The sequence below is a fragment of the Staurois parvus genome, unplaced genomic scaffold (assembly GCF_062004578.1).
Source record: "Staurois parvus isolate SC_StPar_1 unplaced genomic scaffold, SC_StPar_1.0 ptg000412l, whole genome shotgun sequence".
In the NCBI taxonomy this organism is placed as follows: domain Eukaryota; kingdom Metazoa; phylum Chordata; class Amphibia; order Anura; family Ranidae; genus Staurois; species Staurois parvus.
In genome coordinates, this window is record NW_028318208.1 from 1,280,375 (window position 1) to 1,300,759 (window position 20,385).

The 20,385-nt window shown below is 41.3% G+C and overlaps 1 protein-coding gene across 4 annotated transcripts in view; it reads left to right on the top strand.

Annotated features, from left to right (window-relative positions):
* CASKIN1 (CASK interacting protein 1) overlaps window positions 1–20,385 on the top strand; it is a 384,147-nt gene that overhangs the window by 314,858 nt on the left and 48,904 nt on the right. For 2 of the 4 annotated variants that reach the window (XM_089686798.1, XM_089686799.1), the window contains exons 11-13: window positions 9,201–9,299; window positions 17,175–17,290; window positions 19,859–19,928. In XM_089686798.1, coding sequence (XP_089542924.1) covers window positions 9,201–9,299; window positions 17,175–17,290; window positions 19,859–19,928 — 285 coding nt within the window. Of the gene's footprint in view, window positions 1–1,469; window positions 1,662–9,200; window positions 9,300–17,174; window positions 17,291–19,858; window positions 19,929–20,385 lie in introns of all 4 variants that reach the window. The other 2 variants (XM_089686801.1, XM_089686800.1) reach the window with 2 other exon arrangements.

The window sequence follows — 20,385 nt, forward strand, 5'->3', positions numbered from 1 at the left end:
TTTAGATCCACTTAAAACATTCTGTGTCTTACACCTTTCAGGAAGTCTGGTGGTGAGCTCAGGCATGTTCAGAACTTAGTCCGAGCACCGAACCCACGTGAGCTCTCCTGCGAGGAAGCTGATGCTGCGCACCATTAATCAGAAGTGGCCCCATAGCTGCATGTATACACGCCTCTTGTGTATGTGCAGCTGGGATGGAATGCCCTGGTTGCTTATGATTGCCAATATGCAGTGACAGCTTCCGGGTGGGATAGCTCAAGTGGGTTTAGACTACGATCCAAACGTACCTGAGCCCATCTTTAGAGGTGATGTCTGCAAAGTGCTCCAGGATCTGCACATCTGCTGTGACCATTATGAAGGAATCAAACGCTCCCTGCTGGATATTTTATATTATGAAAAATTTAACAGGAGGAGCAGGGACTCTTGAAGAAGCAGAACTAGGAGTTCTAGCAAAGACATTTTGCTGCTGGAGCCCCTAAGAGTCATTGGCCTGGTTCACACTTGCTCGATTTCAGATGTGACCTGAGTCGCACAGAATCTCATAAAAAGGGAAATCATGCTATATTCAAAGGTGCCCATTCCTACCAATGCGACGTAGCATGGAGCAATTTTGGAAAAGGTTCATGTGCTGCTTTGGTGCAACTCCAGAGCAATTTTGGCCCCATAGACTTCAGAAATTGCTTCTGCATGTGATTTGATGTGATCCTGAAGCAACTTTGAAAGCGATTTCAATATTTTTTTTTTCATTAACTCTCCTCCCAGGCACATCCTCGCTCCCTCAACACAGAGATATGAAAGTCGCATCAAAGTCACTTCAAAATCACATCAAGTCGCATGAAATTGGAATACAAATTGCAGTAGTGTGAACCAGGCCATAGAAAGTTACGAGATGACTGATTCAATCAGACTTCATTGTTCTGGATACTTAAAATTCATAGAAATGGAAGTCTTATTGATTTCTATTAAAAATGAGTTTGGGTGTGTTCAGACTAGGATCCGAACCTGTGTGTGCCAGCACGCCTAGAAGCTGCCACCTCTGCGGGCCCATTATCTGCGGTCAGGAAACTCCCCGCTCTACCACCACACAGAGGGCATGTATACATGCAGCTGGGGAAGGCCCCAGCCGCAGATGATTGGACTATACAGGTGACAGCTTTACCCTTGACAATAAAAGAGCCCAGTAGCGTTGTTCGTTGCTGATCACATGACCTTTCCAAAATACAGCAATCCCCCATCTAGGCATAGAAAAATCCCATTCATTTATCTTGGTCTGTGTTTATGTTGTCTTTTGTTTCTTTATTGTAGATTTTCCTTTTTCCATCACCCAATTTTATTGATTCGTTATTTTCCTGTGTTCTGCTCCATTATGATTATCATGCTTTTGTTGTTTCATTTATTTGCATACATTCTGCTCTGTTTTGTTACTGTCACATTTTGTTTTATCTCTTCTGTTGCCGTTTTGCCTGTAGGTTCCTGGGGCTCATACTACATGGGGACCCCCAGGCCACAGCTGATGGTGCACAGGGCGACAGTGCCAAATGGTGGCATGCACCACTCCTTCCATTGCTTAATGCCACCTCCACATTCCCATCAGATTCTTTTCAGTTCGTTTGGTTACCAGAGAACCTGCAGCCCCACAGGGGACCGGCTGTGTCCTCCAGGTAGTCACTTCATCTCTTGTGTTTGCAGGTAAAGTGTATATAAAGCCAAAACGTTTTTGTTTTGCTTTTACATAGAGTAGGGAAGGGTTAGAACCTGTGTCAAGCTTCTATTGTTGTTTTTGTCCCATTACATTCATTCTCTATTTGTCCTGATGAGCGCTGTTGCCTAGATTGGAAGTGAAGAGAAATAAAAAATTTTGGGTTGTCACCAGAACAGGAATAGAGGGGAAATCTTCCATTATGAACACTTGTACCAGTGAAAACCATCTAAGAAGTAGGTTCCGCTCACTTGGAGAGATTTCCTGAAGGTGAAATGTGAAGGGAAATCTAAAAGATATCCAGATGACAAAAACATGGATCTTCACCATTCCCTACGCAATCCAAAGAAGAAAATAAAGTTTTGGCTTTAGATATACTTTACGTTTTCATTTTACTTACATGTTTTTTTTTTTTTACTTTTCTTTGGTTAATTATTTATTTTACCACAATCTTTACTGTTTTTGAAGGTTCTCATTTATCCAGGTCATGATATAGCTAGTAGTTAGTCACATTCAGCTGGAGTTGTTGTGTATTGATGATTTTTTGGAGGTTTTCCAAACCAATCTTCTGTTCTAAAGAGTATCAAGAACATACCCCGGTATTTATCACTGCCAGCCATGTAAATCAAATGATTAACACATGTGCAGACCCCAGCCACCAAGAATGGGATTATGTACAGTAACTGGAACAGGGAGATCAATGTACAGTTGTGCTCAAAAGTTTGTATACAGTATATACCATTTTTAAAGAAAACATGAGTGAGCAGGAAAAACACATTTCTTTTATTTCTTTTGGGATTCATATTCTCATTTCTTATGGGATTCATATTCTCATTTCTTTTGGGATTCATATTCTCATTTCTTATGGGATTCATATTCATCTGTACGTGATAACAGAATGGCACAATCATAAAACAAAACATGGTGAAAAGTAAACAAATGAAAGGATCCCAGTTCAAAAGTCTGCCAACCCTTAGTTCTTAATACTGTGTATTGCCCCCTTTAGCATCAATGACAGCATGTAGTCATTAGTAATAGTTGTCCATGAGGCCCCAAATTCTTGCAGGTGGTTTAGCTGCCCATTCGTCTTGGCAAAATGCCTCCAGGTCATTCAAAGTCTTTGGTCTTCTTGTATGAACTGCACGTTTGAGATCTCCCCAGAGTGGCTCGACGATATTAAGGTCAGGAGACTGTGATGGCCACTCCAGAACCTTCACCTTTTCTACTGTAACCACTGGAGGGTCAACCTGGCCTTGTGCTTAGGGTTATTTTCATGCTGGAAAGTCCAAGAGCGTCCCATGCACAGCTTTCGTGCAGAAGAATGCAAATTGTTTGCCAGTATTTTTGATAACATGCTGCATTCATCTTGCCATCAATTTTCACAAGATTCCCTATGCCTTTAGAGCTCACACATCTCCAAAACATCAGTGGGCCACCACCATGCTTCACAGTGGGGATGGTATTCTTGTCACTGTTGACCCCTTGCCAAACATAGCACTTTCGGTTGTGGCTGTGAGGCATGTTAATGTGTTGTCGGGCCTTATGTAACCGTGTTTTTTGTGGCTTTGGTACAGTAAAGGCTTTTTTTTCTGACAGCTCGATCGTGCAGCTTATTTTTGTTAAAGTATCGTCGTACTGTGCTCCTTCAAACAACCACAATGCCTTTTTCCAGAGCAACCTGTATTTCTCCTAAAAATACAAAAAATAGTGGAGCGCTAACAACCTATACTAAAATACAAATGAGATAAATGGAAATATCACATATAGAATGCACAATAAATATTCAGTGTTAGGTGCTCATAAAATGAATACTATGTGCAGCAGTCCATAAAAGCCAATGATGGTGAAAAGTCACAGCAAAACTCCGTGAGGTGATCACAGTGCCACTCAGTGTGCGGTCAATCCACAGATGGCCAAGCTGGCCCCTCACCTCCTTGATGCGACCCACTGGGCCAAACAGCTATGTAGGTGACCTCATACACCCGATAAGGTATCATCAAAGGATGGAACATATGGATAGATCCCTCCAATATCTTCTCCTATCTCCTGGGTACTCGATTCCACAAAACCGTTTAAGATACCATTAAAAACAAAGAAGATCCTCCATAGTGTAATCCAGTTTTAATAATAACATGAATATAAATAAAATGCCCATTCACATGTAAAATGACAAAGATCAGCTTTTTCTCATATCATGGGTGTGTTTCCATGGTTCTCATGCTAAGAAATGCATGCAGCTCCACTTGCTCCACAATCCCTCCAGAAATGGCGCCGACACCGGAAACGACGTCACCACGCCATCGGAAATGATGTCAGTGCGTACCTGTATTTCTCCTGACATTACCTGTGGGCTTTTTGGCACGATAAGTCATCATTTCAATATCAATTCTAGAATTTCACGATTTCTAAAAGGGGATGCAAACCTTTGAGCACAACTGTATTTGCCAGCACACCATGGACCATCGATTATCGTGCAAAAGTTTTATTGAAGAATGATCACATCACAAAACACAGGATGCAATGTTTCGGAGGCGCACAGGACCCCTTTGTCAGGCACATGCCTGACAAAGGGGTCCTGTGTGGCTCCGAAACATTGCACCGTGTCTTTTGTGACATGTTCATTGTTCAGTAAAACTTTTGTATGATCGATGATTCGTGGTGTGCTGCCAAATATGCACATTGACCTGTGGAGTCTCTCGTCTCCAGCTGCCTGTTGCTGCAGCACCTGCTACCTCTGAGCCTATTCAAAGAACATGTGCAATGGGAATATTTACATTATATTAGAACAGAGAGGTTCCTCAACTTTTACACTTCCCATCCTATTCTTGGACAATCAGAATCTGCCTATCTGTCCAGTTCAATGTGACTAACTACCGCTAGCCACAAACATAATTTTTGCTTGTCGGCCGGTCTGTACCTTTGGTGTGTTACTGTTGTCTCCTGTAGACTAGCCTGTAGTCAGTCTCCATGCCTTGCTGGCCGAGCAAATTGACAATCTGGTTGTTTTGATATTTCTATAGAACCACTAGTGTCCTGAACTCTTGCAAATGAATTAGTGGCACTGATCCATGGGTGACATTGGGTGGATTTGGTAGAAGCTCCAAATGTTGTGTTGAATGATCATTCAGATCATTCTTCAGCATCTTTTTGATTGACTGTGTATTGACTGATTGGTTTCTTCCTGTAGACTGGTATATATCATTGGTTTGTATCAGTTGCTATTTCCTCCTGTAGACTGGTATATACCATTGATCTGTATCGGTTGCTATTGCCTCTTATAGACTAGTATAAATCATTGATCTGTATGAGTTTCTATTGCCTCCTGTAGACTGATACATATCATTGGTATGTATCTGTTGCCATTGCCTCCTGTAGGTTGGTATATATAATTTGTATCAGTTGCCATTACCCCCTGTAGACTGGTATATATCACTGGTCTGCATCAGTTACTATTGCCTTCTGTAGGCTCAGTTACTGTTTCCTCGTGTAGACTGGTAATTATCAATGGTCGATATCAGTTATTTCTTCCTGTAGACTGGTATACAGTATATGTTGGTTTGTATCAGTTGCTATTTCCTCCTGTAGACTGGTATATATCAATGATGTGTATCAGTTGCTATTTCTTCCTGTAGACTGGTCTGTACCCCTTGCCTCCACTAGTTACTGTTCTCTTCACTTGCAGGATGGACTGTACCCATATACTGTATTAGTGATTGTTCACTTTTCTTTGGTAATGTAGTATTCAATTAGTATATATTATTGACAATTCTCTTTCCTTGTAAAATGGTGTATTCCGTTGCCTTTATTAGTTATTTGTCTCTTCAATTGTTTAAAGGACTGTGCCATCAATTTTATAATATATGATTATTCATGATTTTGTTAACAATAGACTAAATTGTGTAATTCTTCTGTATTTTAACCAGTAGAATGAAATGCTTATTGGCCATTTAATAATGGCTTTTTTTGCTTTCAGAGTAGATTATTACAGTACATATTTACTAACTCTCTACAATGATCATTAGTCTACTGTGACTAACCCTCATATATGGAGTGAAAACGAGCCATAGCGATGAAGTTTAAAGCGAACCAATGGTCAGGTTATGGACAGTCAAGCATTTACAAGCAATAAATGCTCTTTAGGACAAGCCCTCACTGACCTCTGTAAATGCTGCCACTGTGGAGCAATTCATCCTCAAAGATTGCAGCAGAAGCACTGAAGTGATTCAAGTCTTTTTCATTATGTATCCTTTTCCCGGCAGTGATGCAGCAGCTTTCTAATCTCTAATGTAAACACAAAGCAGGAGCTGCAGAAGGAGAAACAGTGTGAGCTAAGCAGCTGACTCACTGCTGGGTGGAGGGAGCAGAGTGAACTGTGCTGCTGACAGATTGACAAAAATTGTCTTCATTGCTACTGCAATGTACTTTGTGAATTAATTAATGCACAATGCCTGAAAATACAGAGGTCATTAATGGCTTCTTTCAACCACTTGCCACCCGCTAACATTACATACGCTTTTAGGGGTGGCACAGCAACATACTGTTACATCACCTGGTACATGCGCACTCCTTGGGGTGCGTAGCGGTGTGATCCCATGACTGCATTGTTCGGTGAACGCAGCAGATCACGGCACTCAGTAGGGGTACCATGTGTTAGCTATGACTGGTCATAGTGATTACATGATTACAATGTAAACAAAGTAATGAATTGTTTCCATTCATGACTGATTGCTTAGTGTTGTAAAGCCGTGATTGGCCCACAGCTTACACATAGTACCTGATACCCTGTACTAATCACAGCATGTCAACAGAAAGCAAGCTGTCATCAATGCAAAGCTATTCATGACAGTTAACTATTGCTTATAACAGTAATCATCACTGTTATAAGCAATAACAGTATTAAAAAATCCCCAATCACCCCACCAGAGTAGTTCAGTATCACTGTGGTGACACTGAACTACTCTGATGATAGTATGTAAAAAAATTGTAAAATATTAAAAAAGGGAAAAATTTTTTTTTAAATTGAATAAAAAATGATGTAAGATTTTTTTTTTTTTTTTTTACATACTGTCAAAAGTCAGTATCCCCGATCCCCACCACACCTGTCATATGATGCCAGTGTAGTGCACTGGTGTCAAAAAAATTTGAAAAAAACAAAAGTTTACTTAATTTCCTCATTTTCAAAAAAATTGTGACACAAAATTACAACATAAAAAACTTGCCATACCTCTTACTAAATACCTTGGACTGTCTACTTTCCAAAAAGGGGCCTTTGTGGGGCATTTGTACTGTCCTGGCATGTTAGGGCCTCAAGAAATGAGGCCGTCAGTACATCAGGATTGATCAATTTTTAAATATATATATCATATACTCTATAACTTTATAACAGGATAATAATAAAATACACCTATCTAGGTTATTTTACCAAAGAAATGTAGAAAAATACATTTTGGCCTACGTTTATGATGAAAGATTATTTATTTTCAAAATTAAACAAAAATGAAGAAAATTGTGTTTTGTTCTTTTAAATTTTTTCATTTATATAACAGAAAATAAAAAGACACAGTGGTGATTAAATACCACCAACAAAAGCTCTATCTGTGTGAAAAAAAATGCTAAAAATATAATTTGGGTACAGCGTTGCATGACCAAGCAATTGCCATTTAAATTAGGGCAGTGCTGAATAGCAAATAAATGCCCTGCTCATAAAGAGGGTAAAAGTGATTAAAGTACATAAAATGTTGATAAAGCAAACTAAAAATTCCTATTAAAAGTTGTACCTGTAAGGCAGAGATGATCTGCTAAAAGTTAAATAAATAATCCACGCTGGGGGAACCCCAAATATAAAGAATAAAGCTGCTACTATGCAATTTGTTTTGATACCAAATGTGAAAAAATTCTAGAAAACCATCAAAGTAGTGCTAAATACACCTAGGGTGCTATAAAAGACTCTATATACTGTATACATATAAGTCTTTCTAGCACTCTAGGTGAATATAGTTTCTACTTTGATAGTTTTCTAGAAATTATAGGCTGCCATGTAACCGAATGCTCTGTTAGAAAATCAACACCTTTTTTTTGCAGTGTTCAGCGGTTCCTCAAGCCAACCTCCACGTCACTGCTGTGTCCAGTATTGATGTGGAGGTCAGCAGGAGGGACCACTGAGTGCTTTAAGAATATGTAAATACTGGAATGCCCATGGCTTGATCATAGGTTCTTTGTAAGCCACTGGACACTCTGCTAGCCCAGAACTGTAACATGGGCCATGGACAGGGCACTGTCTAAGCCACTGTATATAATGTTCTAGACACATTTTTAGTGCCTAGTGATTTAATAGGCTGAATGTTGGTTTTGGCTGCTTGTGCTAAAGATATAGATCAGCCTTTCTCAACCAGGGTGCCCAGGCACCCTGGAGTGCCTTGGTAAAATGTCCAAAAATTGCCCAAAACTAGTATACAAGCCAGCGGGTGGAACAAGCCTGCCTTTTAGTTACACAAAGTTACGGGTTTTCATTGTGCACCATTACAACCTTCTAGCCGCCGGCATCCTGACAACCAATGACATCATCAGTTGATAAGGAGGATGTCAGCTGCCTGCACAGCATTCTAGTTTGACCTTCCCCCGCCCCTCTCCATCAGTGCCGGGGTCACATTAGCTCAGTGATGGAGAAAAACTGAGGGAGAAGAGAAACATTGGAATACTACTCAGTACCAGTGTGCAAAAGTGTATTTTCTTTGGAAGAATAAATCCCCTTTAATGTTGGATGTCCTACATGTGTGGATGTTGCTGCGTTATATAAACCTATTAGAATCATTATTTGACATTTAAGAATGGTGTGCCTCGGGACTGTCCATAATTTTAAAGGGTGCCTCGGGACTGTCCATAATTTTAAAGGGTGCCTCGGGACTGTCCATAATTTTAAAGGGTGCCTCGGGACTGTCCATAATTTTAAAGGGTGCCTCGGGACTGTCCATAATTTTAAAGGATGCCTTGGGACTGTCCATAATTTTAAAGGATGCCTCGAGACTGTCCATAATTTTAAAGGGTGCCCCAGGATTGTCCATAATTTTAAAGGGTGCCCCAGGATTGTCCATAATTTTAAAGGGTGCCTCAAGACTGTCCATAATTTTAAAGGGTGCCTCGGGACTGTCCATAATTTTAAAGGGTGCCTCGGGACTGTCCATAATTTTAAAGGGTGCCTCGGGACTGTCCATAATTTTAAAGGGTGTTCCAGGATTGTCCATAATTTTAAAGGGTGCCTCGGGACTGTCCATAATTTTATAGGGTGCCTCAGGACTGTCCATAATTTTAAAGGGTGCCTCGGGACTGTCCATAATTTTATAGTGTGCCTCGGGACTGTCCATAATTTTAAAGGGTGCCTTGACCGAAAAAAGGTTGAGAAACGCTGATATAGATGACTAAAGAATGTCTTAAATGCTTTGTAGGCATAGTAGTTAAAATCTGCAAACTTATGTCATGTTCTTTCTTTTACGTGTGTTTGAAGGCTCTCGGGGATCAGAATCTAGTCCATCTCACATGTCTCCGGGAACTACTTCTGTGGCCCCTGCTGAGGAAATTTGGGTATTGAGGAAACCATTTGCAGGTACTATTAACATAAAATGTTCAGAATCAGAGAGTACATAGTTAGTATTGCCTGTTGGATTTCCAAGGAAGTGTACTCTCTTCCAAGGGCTGCTAATACTTTGGTATTAACACTACAACCTTTGCTTTTTCCAGCCCAACTCCACTCTCAGGAAATGTACGAGGTTCAGAGCGGCAATAGGACAGCTATCTAAAGTGCAGCAGGAATGCTGTTAACTTGGGTCTCTAACCCAAACTTTTTTTTTTATTTTTTAGCTTTAATATTATGTTTTACTACTGTTTCTGTCCCTATCTGGCAGATTTCTAATCTCTTCCTGTGTGTGGTCACCAGGGCAGGAAATGAGGGTAAGTACTCCTGTGGTGACACAGACAGCATTAAAAGTACTTTTCAGTGGACTGATTAACTGTTAAAAACTCTTGAGTTTTTATTTTTGGCTGTGTCAACATATGGGAGTATTTTCTTCACTTCTTTTGGTGTCATCAGGGCAGGAAGCATGGGGGCAATTTCCTAAATGGAAACACAGACAGTATTAAAAAACCTCATAAATATATGTAATTTGCACACTAGACTAAAGTAAAAAAAAACTCTTTTTAATGCATTTGAATCACACAATAAAATGTCCGAAGTTTTACGGCCGTGCACAACCCATTCAGCAAGATGAGTGAGCGGCCAATCACCAGGCCCAAACAGTGTCATGTGGGGGGGGGGTGCCATTGTGTCATCCCTCTGTCTAAAGATCTATGACTCCATAGATGGAGTGATTTTCTTTCCTGCAACCAAGGGTTGATGTAGCTGACTCTGTTGATGAGGAAATCCCTCCTACGGAACCACTGTGTTCTCCTGGCGGGGGGGGAGCCATCCCCACCAGGAGAGCACAGTGATTACTGCTATCAGCTATAATAGCCACCAGACCATGTTTTAAAGGCTATGTTCACCTTTAAAAAAAAAATTATAAACGAACATTTGCAGGTGAAAAAAATTGCATTTTTTTTTAAGGAGAAAGCAGAGCATTGCACTCACGATCAGCAGATCATAGGTGTAATCTCAGGCTCCTGCAGACTCTTAGGATAGCTGTCTGCCCAAACCAAGTATGAACAGGCAGTTACAGATTACAGATCATTCCGTCATTTTAAAAAATGCTACATATTTGAAATGCAGCTTTATCCAACAGGCTGGTTGTACCCAAGTTGATTGATTGATCAATCAATTTAGGTACATTCAGCCTGCCCATACATGGTTTGAATTTCAGCTGGTATCTTCTGAACCAGCTGAGATTCAGACCATCTATGGCCGGCTGAAGCTCTGAAGCCAGTCAACACCAGAGTTTAGACAGGCAGCAAGGTAGCATGGATGAATAAGCAGATATGTACAGCCACTATGGGGACAATTCACAAAGTGGTATCTTACCATTTCCAAGTATAGTAAGATACCGCAGAGCGTTTTTTAAAAAAATGTTGAAATTCACTAAAAAAAACTACTAAAATACTGCATGAGTTAGTCATGTGGTATGTTAATAGTGGAAACATACGGTAATGTAAAGATTCATCAGCTGTCAGCAGGTTCTCCACTGAAAGCTGAATGGAAAAAAAGAATTGGCAGCAACTAAAAATTAAGAAATAAAAATGGCATGGGGTTCCCCCCCTCTATCCATACCAAGCTCTTCGGGTTTGGTATGGATTTTGAGGGGAACCCGCACGCCAAAATAAAAAAAAGTGGTGTGGGGTGCCCCCACAAATTTCAGACCAAACCCTTTTCCGAGCATGCAGCCCAGCAGGTCAGGAAAGGGGATGGATGAGCGAGCCCCGCCTGCTGAACCATACCAGGCCACATGCCCTCAACATAGGTAGGTGCTTTGGCCTCTTCCCCACAACCCTGGCTGGTGGTTGTGGGGGTCTGCGGGCAGGGGGCTTATTGGAATCTGGCCTGTCCTCCCTCCCCCTTATGTGAATGAGTATGGGGTACATGGTACCTCTACTCTTTCACCAAAAGGTGTAATGTTAAAAACACAGAAGATAGTTTTGACAAGTCCTTTATTAAAAAAAAAAAATATATATATATACAGCAGTGTAGATACATTGTCGATCACGATGCCCACCGCCTCCGCCGACCCGAAAAAAGGAAAAAAAAATGCTCCGCTCTCGATGAAGGCTTTCGCTGTTTGACAGCTCTGCCACTTGACAGTTCTCAAATAATTAAGGGGCGGGGCCACCAGGTGACATCGCAAGGTGACCCTGCCCCCTGCTGGAAAGGGTGGTTGGGATGAGCGAGCGCCCCCCCCCCCAACAGCTGATGACTCATTGGTTGTTAAGGACAGGACAACTGCCCACTCCTTAACAACCATGACAGTTACCGGTTGTTAAGGACGCCGGCGGCTCCTTAACAACCTGTACATACCGCATGCCTCGACCACTACTTAATTATTGCATACATTTAATCATTTTTTTAACTTATTTTTTATTCATTTATGTGAATTGACTGTAAGGTTTTTTTAATGCGGTATTTACCGAGCATTTTTGCTATTTGTGGTAAATATCACATGCTAGCGATAGTGAATTGACATTTTCAGTATCTCAGGTGATATGTGGTCATTTGATCAACAAAACACATGTGATATCCTTTAGTGAATTGTATCAGTGTCTTTTTTATGTGATAATCAAAGAACGGCTAACCCTGAAATCTGCTCTAGGACCCTGTAATTATTTTTGTCCAGTATGAAATCTTCTGTAGTTCAAAAACATTCCCTATATAGCCACAGGGCCTTTGTACAATGCAAGCAGTAGCACTCATCAAGTACTTGTAGAAATCAGCATAGATTGGTTTTAATCTTCTCCCGGGCTTACATCAGCCACAAATACCAACTGTGGTAACTTGGTAATTCTCATAAAACTGGATCAAGTGGCTACACCCCATGTTGCAATGTGACTTTTTACACAACAGGAAAAATAACTTCTTCCCCACTTCTAGATTTCTCCATCTCTCCTGCCAAGTTATGCCTTCCTTCTGGTAATTGCTGTAATCACTTTAAATCACTGTTAACCGCTTCACCACCAATGGGGGGCTGTGCATTGCGGAGCACAGTCTGCGTGTCCACCTAAGAAGCAGGTTAATGGGTAGTTGCTGCTTTTATACATCATGGAACTTTTTCACTGCCAGCAACTACCTGTCCACATCTTCAGCTTGTCTACCCCATGAATGGATCATCCTCACTTTTTCACTGTGTGTCTTTCCATGAAATCTCCACTTTTATATTTGATGCATTGTGCACTTAACATTTATTTTCCAGGCTACGGCAGTGACTCTGCATTGCTGGGGTGTTTGAACAGCACTTTTATGGCAAGGAGGAGCTGATAGATCATAGAACTCGGCTGGCGGGACTGTGAAATAATCAGTTTTGTCGGTAGTATTGGTTACCTGTTTTGTTCCGTTTTTCACGGCTTCCAAAGTATCTTTCGTGCACAAAAAGTTAATGTTTTGCTTTGGGCCAGTGGACTGTGCCCATGTAGCCTCAGTATGAGCACAGGAAACAAGATGAGGGATAAAATACATATTTTTTTCTTTTTCAATTCTTTAATTGGTTTTAATGAGTTGCCACCAATATGCATGGCCACAGTGGGCAACAGCAGCAGAAATAACATTTACAAATGACAAGAATTGTAACCAGCAAGTAGTCTAAACATCGTGTAGCTTCCGAAATTAAACCTCTTTATCACAGAGTGAAAGAGCAATCGATTCCGAGAACAACCAGTCACAGATGAAGAAGCATGGGTGTATTTACCACAAGGCAAACAAGGCATTTGCCTAGGGCAGCATATTTCAGGGGGGGCAGCTCTGCCCCTTGGAAGAAGGGATGGAAGAAGGGACACACACAACATGGGGACCTGGTGGGTTCTAAGAGATAAAGTGGGTTTCATGATGGTGTATGCACAGCCCGACTCTCGTTCTTGGGGATGTCCAGAGCTGTGAAGGTGAGTGTCTTTCACTCTCTCGCCATGGGGGAGGGTGGCTGGTATATGGAAGGCTCCGGTGGAGGGCAGGGGTGTTCTTGGTCAATGTCAGCCTCTTTCTGCGGTGGGGGGGTGCCAATTTTTGTGTTGCCTAGGGCAGCACAAAACCTAAATATACCACTGCGAACAAGTGGAGGTAGAAGAAGCCTGAGGGAGAAGAGGGATAGGGGAAAAAAAAGGGAGGAGGAAGAAGAGGAGAGGGGTGTGGGACATTGTCCCTATAGGCTTGGGTAAAATAGTTAGAGATAGATCAGGCTCAAGGCATTCAAAATTGATAAGGCGAAGTGAGGCCATGTTTTTCACCAAAAAAGATAAGAAATGAACATTGGCAGGTTAAAAAAAAAATAGCATTTATTATTTTTTTTAAGGAGCCAGCAGAGCATTGCACTCACGATCAGCAGATCATAGGTGCAATCTCATGCTCCTGCAGACTCTCAGGATAGCTGTCTGCCCAAACCTTGTATGGACAGGCAGTTACAGATTACAGAAGATCATTCAGTCATTTTAAAAAATGCGACATATTTTAAATGCAGCTTTATAGTGGCACAAGTATATGCTTGCCAAAAAGAGCTGCTTTGTATTTTTGGGGGGAAATAATGGAAATTTAGCCTTGTCCCTAGGCCAGACCAAACTAGAGGCAGCTGGTTGATTCAGAACTTTTGTTTCCTATTCACAGGAGAGTTAGGCTGTTTGTTTAGTTGGATCTGATGCAAGTCAGCGTAGAAAACAGTTTGCCACATGTACAGACGGTCCAGCCCTCTTCATCTCAGCGTACAGCTGATAGAAATGACAGGAAAATCACAATAGTAAGGGTAGCAGGGCTAATACGGAATCATTTTTTTGTAGTTGTGAACTGAAATGAAAATTCTGGACCGAAACTGAAAATCCAGGATGCACTTGGCTGAAAACCGAAACTGAAATGGACAATTTTTCAAAAAAAACATTTTTTTAGAAATAATTGTATGTTATTCAACTTTTTAATTAATATCATGAATTCAAATGAATATGAATTCAAAAAATGCAGTCCAGTAACGTAAAATAACTTTAATTGAAAGTAACATACAAAAAGTCAATGGGATGCGATTTGGCATTGAATTCAATGGGACGCAATTTTGCATTGCAGTTAATGGGACGCAATTTTGCATTGAAGTCAGTGGGGGTCATTTTTCATTGAAGTCAATGGGAAGTGGTTTTTCATTGAAGTCAAAGGGATGTGATTTTTTTCATTTAAGTCAATGGGATGCAATTTTGCATTGAAGTCGGTAGTGGGCGTTTTTGCATTGAAGTCAATGAGACTAAATTTTGTATTGAAGTCAGTAGGGGGCATTTTTGCATTGAAGTCAATGGGATGCGATTTTTCATTTAAGTCAGTGGGATGTGATTTTTCATTTAAGTCAATAGGACACAATTTTGCTTTGAAGTCAGTAGGGGGCGTTTTTGCATTGAAATCACTGTGACGTGATTTTGCATTGAAGTCAATGGAATGTGATTTTACATTGAAGTCAGTAGGGGGCGTTTTTGCATTGAAGTTAGTGGGACGTGATTTTGCATTGAAGTCAATAGGGGGCGTTTTTAGATTGAAATCAATGGGACGCAATTTTGCATTGAAGTCAGTAGGGGGCGTTTTTGCATTGAAGTCAATGGGACATGATTTTGCATTGAAGTCAAGAGGGGGCGTTTTTGCATTGAAGTCAATGGAATGTGATTTTGCATTGAAGTCAATAAGAAGAGATTTATCATTATCGGTGGCTTTTTTTTTTCTAGCGGCAAAACACAGATAACCCTAATTTCTGCCGATAATTTTAGGTGTATGATATATTGGTGCATCACTAGTTTTATTAATTAGGAAATTACTTTTGGGAAATATGTTCTTGCTTTTACAAAGCTTCCCTGCAGAGATTTTGTATTTGTAATGGATGTTCTGAAGAGGCTGGATCTGCTTTACATAGTGGCCCAGGACATCACAGCTTCTTCAAGTAGACCGCTAACGTCTCCACAGTTAAAGCCAACATTTACGGTATTTCTTTCTTCTGTCATTAGCCGGCCTGTAGGAGATGGTAGTTCTCATCATGAGAGGTCAAAGCAGCCGAATGCTCCCAACGTCTATAAATGTGGCTTTATAAATAGTTTAAGAGGTTAACTGATAGCAGGTCATATGGGCTTCATAATCAAGAAAAGTTTTAAGATGAGGATGGTGTAAAGGGGAACAGGGAAGGTAGGTCAGCCAGGGTGAAGGTTTTAAGATCAGGAAGGTATAATGGGTACAGGGATTGGTCAGCCAGGGTGAAGGTTTTAAGATCAGGAAGGTATATTGGGTTCTGGGATAGGTCAGCCAGGATGAAGGTTTTAAGATCAGGAAGGTATAATGGGTTCTGGGATAGGTCAGCCAGGGTGAAGGTTTTAAGATCAGGACGGTATAATGGGTTCTGGGATAGGTCAGCCAGGGTGAAGGTTTTAAGATCAGGACGGTATAATGGGTTCTGGGATAGGTCAGCGAGGATGAAGGTTTTAAGATCAGGACGGTATAATGGGTTCTGGGATAGGTCAGCCAGGATGAAGGTTTTAAGATCAGGACGGTATATTGGGTTCTGGGATAGGTCAGCCAGGATGAAGGTTTTAAGATCAGGACGGTATAATGGGTTCTAGGATAGGTCAGCCAGGGTGAAAGTTTTAAGATCAGGACGGTATAATGGGTTCTGGGATAGGTCGGCCAGGGTGAAGGTAGGTCAAAAAGAGCCAAGGTCAGGGTAGGCAAAATAGGATTGGTTAGGAGAAAAATTTGAGGTCAGTGTAGGTGACACAGGTGTGCATTTGCTCTAAGAACAGGTCAGGTTGGTAACCAAGACAAGTTAGCCACCAGTGAATCGGTGTAAGAAACAAGCCAGGTGAAACCAACAAACATTTAGCTAAAGGCTAGGATACAAGATTACATACAAATACAACAATAAGTCCATCCAGAATTTAAAAATCAAAGAAGAGAGACACTCCCATCCAGCCAACCTAGTGTAGACTTGAAAACAGCCTCAACCCATGATTCTCAACTAAAGCCACGCCTCATGACATGTTTTACTCTGCCCATCGAAGCTTAATCATAGGGTCTGGTAGTGATAAGGAGATTAAGCTCTGGTGGCCGGAGTGAAACATGTCAGGGGGCGTGGCTTTTGGCAGAGACTCATGGGCTGAGGCCGTTTTCAAGTCTACGCTAGGTTGGCTGGACAGGAGTGGAGCACTTCTTTGATTTTATACATGCATTGCATTGGATGAGTACCTTTGGCAGCCTGCACCTTTCTCCCGGGTAACTGCGGGAGTTTGGCTTTCCCAGCTTGAGATTTGCGTTCATATTCTAGCACCATCCAGAAGTTGTTGAGGTGAATCGCATATATTTCAAAGGCAAATACACCAGCACATCAACAGATTGTGCATGTCTTCTAGAGCATTGGCATGGGCATACTGTGTATCTGGTACACTTGAACCTGCACATGTGAGGTCACAGCCTTTGTGAGGTCATTTTTCGAATGAAAAAAGGAAATAATCTCCTTATTTGGTTTGCACTCCAGAGCCAGTTAGATACACAATGGTTTATTGGAGAATGCCATACCCTATAGATGCTGGTGGAGAATTAACTCATTAGGTCATAGATTGACATCACTTCAGCCATTGTTGTGCTGAACCTCTACTTTGACTTCGTGTCCACTGTGGTCTGGGGTCTATGGGTGGCCTGATTATTTGGAGTTATTATTTGGAGTGATTATTTTGGGGTGTTTCAGTGGTGTCACAGTTCAGTAGTTACATCATCGTTGATTTAGGACAAGGAAATCAAACCCATTCCCCTGATCTGTTTAATACAAACTTCTTTTTGCTCCCATGCCAGGTGGTGATCGAAGCAGCATGGGCAGTACAGGAAGCGCCGCCAGTGGTCGAAGTTCTGGGAGCGGCCAGAGTGCTAGCAGTGCCCACGCTATACCGGCTAGTGCAGAGGGGGTCAAGGTATATAAAATGGGACACTGCCCTCCTAATTAAATCTTAAATTGGTGGTATCAGGGTTGGACTAGCAACAGGGCTCTGGGCAGATCTACTAACAGTGGTCCAGTAAATATTCTAGTGAGCATTGGTTTAATAATACCATATAGTTGGGGATTAGGGGAACAAATGAGGTAAAATGGTGGTGCACGGCTTTTGGTGCATACATCCCACAAGTGGCTATATACTTATAAAAAATATTTTTTAACTTTTAGGTTTCCTATAGAGTCTGGGGTTCAGTTATAAATACCAGGAAAACAAAAGAGGGGGTGACTACACTAGCCAATCAGAGTCCTGTTAGCAGTTTTCTAGTTCAGTGATGCAAATATCTCATTTCCTTTGCATTGTTTCTTATAATTGGGGCCTACTACCGTCCAGGTTTTTAGTAATAAAGAGGCAGATTGGACTGATACCAGTGGAGGCCCCATCTCACCAGTAATGAGGGTAGCTTAGAATATTTTAAAATATGCATTTCACTCATACCCACTGGAGGTGGCCTTACTGACCGCTAGGCCAATGTTCAGCTTAGTCCACTAGGATATAAGTGCCTTGTGCCATAATTATTTCCCCTGTTTCTGGTGAATTGATAGACTGCATTCTCTAAAGGTTTGGCCAGGCCATAATATGGCTGCCTTGTCTGTGTATGAGTGACAGTTCAGGTTTAGTGTTTACTACATTTTTGTCATTTTTGAAAGTAAATCTGCATTAAATCTAAAGCTGTCAGGTCATTAAGAATCATGACATTTCCGACATGATTCAGTAATCTCCTAGAGCAGCCTTTCTCAACCAGGGTGCCCAGGCACCCCGGGGTGCCTTGAAGTTTCTTCAGGGGTGCCGTGGCAAAATGTCTAAAAATTGGCCAAAACTTGTATACAAGCCAGCGGGTGGAAGAAGCCTGACTTTTAGTTACACAAAGCCACAGGTTTTCATTGTGCACCATTACACCCTTCAAGCCGTTGGCGTCCTGACAACCAATGACATCATCAGTTGATAAGGAGGATGTCAGCTGCCTGCACAGCAACCTAGTTTGACCCTCCCCCGCCCCTCTCCATTAGAGCTGGGGTCACATTAGCTCAGTGATGGAGAAAAACTGAGGAAGAGGAAAGACACTGGAGTACTACTCAGTACCAGTGTGCAAAAGTGTATTTGCATTGGAAGAATAAATCACCTCTAATGTTGGGTGTCCTACATGTGTGGATGTTACATAAACCTATTAGAATTGTTTTTAACATTTTAGAATGGGGTGCCTCAAGACTGTCCATAATTTTAAAGGGTGCCTCGGGACTGTCCTTAATTGTAAAGGGTGCCTCAGGACTGCCCATAATTTTAAAGTATGCCTTGACCGAAAAAAGGTTGAGAAACGCTGTCCTAGAGATCTGACTGGCTGCCTATTGATGCAAAAAATGCCTGCCACTAATAAAGTTATTGAAATTCTGCTTAAAGTATAACTCCACTTTTACACATCAAAAACCTTAGTAAACCTCATCACAGATAGGTCTGCTCCAATTCAGTTAGAAACTGACGCAGCAAAGAGCCAGGAGCCAATCACAAGAGCGGGAAATTACATTTTTGGGGGAAATGGATAGGTGTCTGTTAATAAAACATTGGTTGCACAAATTCCAGAAATTTTGTGAAAGCTGAACTAAATTTCACCATGTTTTGAATACATTACAATTTGGTACAAGAGGAAACAGAGCAGGGCCCAGGTACCAAATTATATTGTAACTGGAATGTCTACCTTCATTTTGTAAAGCGCTGCGCAAACTGTTGGCGCAATATAAATCCTGTATAATAATAATAATATATAATAGTACATTCATTCCTGTATCATCAGCTAAACCTAGAGGCCAAAATGCAGTATAGTTTAGTACCTCAATGAGAGAATATACCACATTGTGGCCATTAGATGGTGCCGATGATACAGGAGTTAATCTATTTGAGACCATACAGTGACTTTTCGTTCAGTTTGTACAAATGTTTCTGTTGTATATTCTGTTTATAGACCCGAGGTGTACTCAAGGTCTCTAGGTTACTAAGTAGTGATATTTTTTCTGTTTGGGTTTTTTTGCCAGTTTTAGGAAATCAGAGCTAGGTTCAGAATGAAATAGAAAGATATTTTTTAATAACATTAAATGATTGACTAGCTTGTGTAGAAACCAGGGGCGGACTGACCATTCGGGCACTGCCCAAGGGCCCGGGGTCAGTAGGGGGCCCCATGAGATGCCCCTGGAACCTTTAATAGGCTTTTTTAGGTGTGGTTTGTGTGTGGGCGAGGATATAGGGACCCCATGATCCCCTATTGCCCGGGGGCCCCATGAGTTGTCAGTCCGCCCCTGGTAGAAACTATATATTACATAATTTTTTAACAAAAGTGGAGTCACCCTCTAATATGTAGAATGCTTTAGGGTGGGGGAGGGTTGGATTTAGGAGGCTGCATTGTCTATTAACATGAACATCACATTTCCATATTTCTTCATCTCACATTTTTCCTCTTACATGCATTTTGGTTCTCTTCTCACGTCCGTTCCATTTCAGCTGCTCGCCACTGTTCTATCCCAGAAGGCATTGGGGCAGGAGCCTGGAGATGCCAGTGAGGGCCACACAGGTGCGTGGAGATACAAAAATCCAGTTTAAGAAGCAGGATTTTCATGAAAATAAACACAATGCCCTAATGCTGAGTATTCCACCAATGTCCCCCATTCTTACCCATATATGTAAGCCCAATCATCATTATCAACTTGAACATGCTAATGTCCTTTTAAAAGTCTTTTTTTTTTTAAATCAGATTTCATTCAAATAATACCTGGTTCTCCTGCCATGGAGGTCTTTTTTCAGGATTTTCCTGTTGTGCAGTGACAACACTCTGTCCCTGGCTCCTAATTATGCTCCTGCGTTGTCACCTCTGATGAAAGGCCATGATGGCCATGGAGCCATCTCAAGGAATGCATGTAGATGGGAAGTGGCTGTGAAGAAAGGTTAACAACAAAGGATAAAAAAAAATGGTGTTCTGGTTTGCAGTGCTTTTGCAAACTAAATATTCTCTTTTTCGTGTCTTACCATGC